This window comes from Euprymna scolopes, chromosome 21 (assembly GCF_053919585.1).
Source record: "Euprymna scolopes isolate OS-2025 chromosome 21, ASM5391958v1, whole genome shotgun sequence".
In the NCBI taxonomy this organism is placed as follows: domain Eukaryota; kingdom Metazoa; phylum Mollusca; class Cephalopoda; order Sepiida; family Sepiolidae; genus Euprymna; species Euprymna scolopes.
This window is the reverse complement of record NC_136502.1, coordinates 9,675,006-9,681,005: the sequence shown is the minus strand read 5'-3', so window position 1 is coordinate 9,681,005 and position 6,000 is coordinate 9,675,006. Positions and strand designations below refer to the sequence as shown.

Sequence of the window (6,000 nt, the reverse complement as noted above, 5' to 3'; positions counted from 1 at the left end):
TTTGAGTAATATGAGAAAAAAAACTAAAAAAAAAAGGCATGTTTTTTTAGCCCTAAAAGTCCCAGAGGGATGTGAACCAGAATTTTGCCAGTGTCACCCATACTCAATTTATATTAAGAACAATGGCCTCCACATTTTGGCCAAGTTTCAGGAAAATCTAATGGATAAATCAAACGCTATGGGGCAAAAAGTGTAATTTTTTACCATTTTGGGTCATTTTTGACCCCTTTTGAAACCCTGGGAACGCTGAATCGCAGCGTAAACAGATAACAGTGCAGTTTCAGGCCTTAACACATGTATATTTGAGTTGACCACCGTGAAAAACCACTATATAGTCAGACATATCAAGTTTTTGTTGAAAAATATGAAAAAACAGCCACAAAAAGGGGCGTTTTTAGCAGTAAAAATCCCTGGGGATGCGAACCAGAATTTTACCAGGTTTGGTTTGGTTTGGTTTCTTTATGGCATATCAACCCTTTTCAGGTTATTTAATGCCGAATCCAGTGATTTTTGGAGGACAATTTTTTAATAGAATATATATATTTTTTTTAAGTCGGTTTCTATTTAACCCATAGTTGGGACCCTAACAGATACTACCAGTCTGGAAGCAATGGCAATTAAAGGGCAGCTCTACACTCCCCAAAGCCCGCAAGCTAGGGCCTCACCATCGGATATAGTTTGAGGTCATATCCAGGACCAATTTTACCAGAGTCACCCATGCTGCATTTATATCAAGACAATGGGCTCCACATTTTGACCAAGTTTCAGAAAAATCTAATGGATGGATCAAAAGTTATGGGCCAAAACGTATAAGTTTTGGCTATTTTGGGGCATTTGTAGCCCCTTTTAAGTCCTTGGAACCTAAAGGGAATTTTCATAAAAATTTTTTCACTGTGCACATCTATTTAATGAAATACAATTTATGGCAAAATTTCAGGAAAAACTAATGAACGATTATCTGGCAATCGTCCGGATGCACGGACACCACTGAAAACATAGGTCCCTCTCTGATAAATTTGGGGCCAAAAAGGGTTTTTAATATGAATATCAATTTATAGGAGTATAGATAAACTTGTGGCAAAGTCACAAAATTACAGCATGAGTTTATTGCGAGGAAAAAAATTATGTGTAGGCATTAATATTTTTTTGTTTAATATTATTAGATGAAGAATTATGTTGAGTTAAAATCTTTTGAGAACTACACATTTTGTATTGATAAAAACACATTTTAAATATGTATACATTAGGTAGAGAATAACAAGTTATCCAATATTGCCGTCTATTTGGGCGGTATTGGATAACTTTACCTAATATCTACATATTTAATATTTACATATATAATGTTTACATGTTTATTTCTTAATAGATTTTAAATTGAAAAGGTTCCTCATATAATATTTAACAAAAAAAAAAAACGCATTTTTCTTTTAATCTATCATGTGCCTGAAGACGAGCCATGCGAGTTGAAAATGTTGTGACTATGGCGAATTTCTTTTTACACTCGAACAGAACGTTCAAACATTGGCTCGCCACATAGAAAAGATAAATCATAAGAGAAACAAAGAGGAACAATTGCTGTTGTCCAACGATTGTTAATATTATTAATTTATTGTTTTATATTATGGAAACGTTAGTGTGTAAGTCAAATATCGTTCAAGTGAGGAAAAGTGTTCAACAAAACAGGGGAGGTAGAGTATTAGCGATGAAATTCGAGAACTTGACTCATTAAATTTATTCCAGATTTCTTCATGCTGTTATTCGTGGCAAATTTATACACTGTGAAAAAATTGTTACTATGGGAGGTTTAATGTCTCCCATCTTCTCTATAATATTAGAATTAAACCAAAACTGTCGATCGGATTAAATATGAAATTCAATGAAATCAATCACAAATCAAATGTTTGTTTTGCCATGTAACCATGTAACTTTTTAGTAACATCAAAGAAATGTGTAAAAAGAGAGAGAAAAAAGGTTGAAAAAGATACAGAGAAAAACCTACAATTTTTCTGTTCCTTTCCCCCCTTTTCCCCCTTCTTTTAATAAATACGAAAATCGTTGTAAATTTCTCAGTCAGACGGTAAACATGACTAACTCTTCTCATTTGACAAAGTCCTTGTGGGTTAAAATAAATTTTTAGTAAGATTGTGCTATGCTTTTTTAAAAAAACTTTTATGTGTGCCCTGCTACACATTGAGCTCTCCTATTTGAAATTTCCTACAGAAATTGCTCTATCCTTTACAGATCAATATTCTCTCTCTGTGTCATATTATATACTATAGTTGTCTGTCCAGTTTTTACAATTTCCTTGTATATTACAAACACCAATTTAAACTATGTTTTTCTTTTTTACTGTCTGATCTGATTTTATTTCTTTTATCTTTCTTTGTAGATGCAGCGGTGATTTCACCCATCCTCTGGGGTCTGGATGGATTGTACAATTGCTTACAGTAACAGACCTGAATGCGGACATGTTGGTACCTGTGTGCGTGCTACTATCTGTCCTGAACAGGTGTCTGTGTGCAGACCTCACCTACTACGTGCGAGAAGGTAAAAGCCCGGATACCTATGTCGGTGACATTGCTGCTGATACACGATTGATGGAAAGCGTCTCGCCTCAAGACCGCAGCCGGATCAGGTTTACCCAACTGCAGCCAAAACAGGCTGGTAGTACCCAATTGTTCCGTGTCTCTGAGAGGACGGGCAAATTGTATACAGGTCAGACGCTAGACGCTGAGTCAATGTGCAAGCGGAATAAGGAATGTTATATAATGCTGGACGTTGCAGTACGAAAGGGTACAACCTCACTAAAGATTCTGGAAATCAAAATCATTGTGCAGGACAACAACGACCATCCACCAAAATTTCCAGATAAAAGCGTCAATATTGAATTCTCTGAAAATGACCGGAAAGGTACTAAGAAAATAATTCCGAATGCAAGCGATCGTGATGTTGGGGCTAATAATTCTTTAATTACCTATCAGCTTAAAAAGAAGACAAACGAACCGTTTACGCTTTCAGTTTCAAAGAGCGTAGACGGAACTTCTAAACTTGGCATAAATCTTGAAGAAACTCTGGATAGGGAAGTCAAAGACTCTTATCTGGTCCAGGTAATTGCTAAAGATGGTGGCTCACCACCAAAACAGAGTTTTTTAGATGTTCACATAGATGTCACCGATGTAAATGATAATTCTCCTGTTTTCTCCAAAAAAGTTAATAATGTTTCCATAATAAATGAGCCGAGTGAGACCTCGCCTGTCGTCATCTTGTCAGCAAAGGACTACGATTCAGACAAGAATGGCAGAATACGGTACCATTTTGGTTCTCAGACGTCAAGTGTTGCCAAGTCGCATTTTAAGCTGAATGAGGTGACTGGAGAGATTTTCCTACGTAAAAAGTTCTCGTTGGGGCAAGAGCTCACACACGAGCTCTATGTTGAGGCCACTGATGGGGGCAGCCCTCCCCTGAGTTCTGTAGCTAAAGTGCAAGTGAATGTGATCAACCAGCAAAACCACGCCCCGAGCATAGACATGAATTATGTCTCAACACTGACAGAGAATTCAGTGTCTATTTCTGAAGACATTCCTGTCGGTAGCTTCATTGCCTACGTCAAAGTCACCGATTATGACGTGGGACAAAACGGGGAGGTCACATGCAAACTTCACCATGAAAAATTCCAGCTTCAGAACCTTGGTACTAAAAAATACCAGGTCATAGTCAAGAGTGCTTTAGATCGTGAAGAAAAAGACCACCATGATATCACGATAACTTGTCAGGACAAAGGCTATCCGCCATTGAGGAGTGAAAGTAAATTTTCCATTCAAGTGACGGATGTCAATGATGTACAGCCACAGTTCTCCAAGAAGATCCTTAAATTCTGGATTTACGAGAATGAAAATCCTAGAATCCCTGTTGGCTACATCAATGCCACTGACACGGACCTGGGACTTGGGGGTAAGCTGACCTACTCTCTACTGACCAACAACAAGCATTTCCTCCCCTTCCAGATCTCTGACAGCGGATTAATCTCGACAGTCATGTCTCTGGACCACGAATTTCAAGATATTTATAAATTCAAAGTTTTTGTTAAAGACAATGGGATACCTTCCCTGAATAACACGGTGGATGTTGTCGTCGAGGTTAGAGATAAAAACGACAATGCTCCTTATTTTACATTTCCGACTGTCAGTCCATACTCGATGGACGTCATTTATTATCCTAATTCTAAAAACAACATCACAGTTCTGAAGGCAGCTGACAAGGATAGTCGGGAGAATGCCTTTCTTAAATATGAAATTACGAAAGGCAATAAAAAGCGATTATTTGCTATCAACCATTATTCTGGTTTGTTGTCTTTCACTCGGGAGGTCACTCCTCAGGACGCGGGGACATATGATCTACAGTTTGTTGTCAAGGACAGTGGTAGCCCAGTTCTATCTGCAACAACTACGTTGCTTTTGACATTGACGGTGAGCAACAGGACGTCAGAAGAGTTAAGTGATGTACAAACTGAAACGGACAAAAAAATACACCTTTATCTTTTAATAGTGATCGTGTCAGTAGCTGTTACAGTGTCTGTGGTTGTGACTGTCTCAATGTTAATATGCCTTGTTCGATGTAACAATCGGAGAAATGCCCTAAACAGGGGGCGACAGAGTCGTGCAAATAAACGCGAACAGAGACATTTGAAATGCCCTCCTTACCTGGGACCTTCATGTACAGATGCCCCGCAACCACCAAGGCCGGCTGAAACAGAAAAGCCACGGCCAGTTGAGCCAGAGAGACCACGACCAGCTGAAGTCGACAAGGTTCGTGCACCTGCCCCAGCACCAGTGCCAGAGCCAGATAAGGTTGCTCTGGCCGCATCAAGAAGAACGTCACAGTATAGAGAGGATCTGGTCGTTGAGCCCAAAAACCCAGCTGTAATTAGAAAGTCCCCAGTCATAGTGCCAGAAAGCTCACAAAAGGTAAGTAATTTGTAAATAATAACAAAAGGACACCACTCAGGGGGTGGGGCTGAAAATAATTATTTTCTAATTTTATTTGCCAACAAAGATATTTTAGAGATATTGCAAGCTTCGTTTGAGTGTGTAGATAAACATTGTGTACATGTGTGTATTTCTTTTAACTTGACTGTTTTTTTTTTTTGTTTTTTTTTGCAAGGGAGTAATCGTAGTGGTGGATTAAATATCTGTGAAGCATCATGCCATGCCAGCAGCATTAACTCTTAGCGGGTTAAAACATCTTCCCCTGAAAGAGGAAGTATCTAGGGAATATCAAATTCACAAGCAATCCCCAGTCACTTGTATACCCTGATTAAGGGAAATGATGACATTATGTTTTTACAGTTCTCTGCAGGAAAGTGTCAACGTTGTCCTACATACAGCATCTGGTGTTCCCAAATGGTCACTGATATGGTACTGACCAAATTCAACATTGCTTAACTTTGGTGATCCAACGAGAACCGTTGTGTCAATGTGGTTATACTGTATAACTGTAAAACATAAGCTACTATTAGATGCTATATGTTCTAAGCCGATGAAATTTTAACCAATTCTAATAGAGGCATCATAAGATTCCTAATATCAAAATGAGATTTCACACGATAATTCATGTTTAATGTTATGATTAACTTAAAGAATACTTTTATGTTACTAATCTTCGTGCCAAGGTCACAGTGTAGTATCTGTTCTGATGTTACATGTCACCTTTTCTGTCCTTGGTCAGTCAGTAGAGGAGAAATCCTTCATAACTGATACAATTTTTATTTTTGTTCCTATCCAGAGTGCCCCTTTTTGGGGAGCTGGATTTTTCAACAGAAAAAACTGACCTGTGTCTGACTTTGCCCTCGTGGGGAGACAAGTAAATAGAGACTTGAAGAATCATGGATCCTTGTGCAACAGAGAGCAGAAATGTGTATGCAAATACTGAGCAGTGTGCAAAATGATGCCACAGGAAAAAGGTTATAAAAAAGGAGAAAAAATATGTTAGAGAAGACGATCA

The 6,000-nt window shown here is 38.3% G+C and overlaps 1 protein-coding gene across 3 annotated transcripts in view; it reads left to right on the top strand.

Moving 5' to 3' along the window:
• LOC145241986 (protocadherin gamma-C3-like) overlaps positions 1–6,000 on the top strand; it is a 317,626-nt gene that overhangs the window by 246,707 nt on the left and 64,919 nt on the right. For all 3 annotated transcript variants that reach the window (XM_080104859.1, XM_080104861.1, XM_080104860.1), the window contains one exon: positions 2,390–4,964. In XM_080104859.1, the coding sequence (XP_079960985.1) occupies positions 2,469–4,964 (2,496 nt within the window). In that variant the 5' untranslated portion in view covers positions 2,390–2,468. The remainder of the gene's footprint in view (positions 1–2,389; positions 4,965–6,000) is intronic.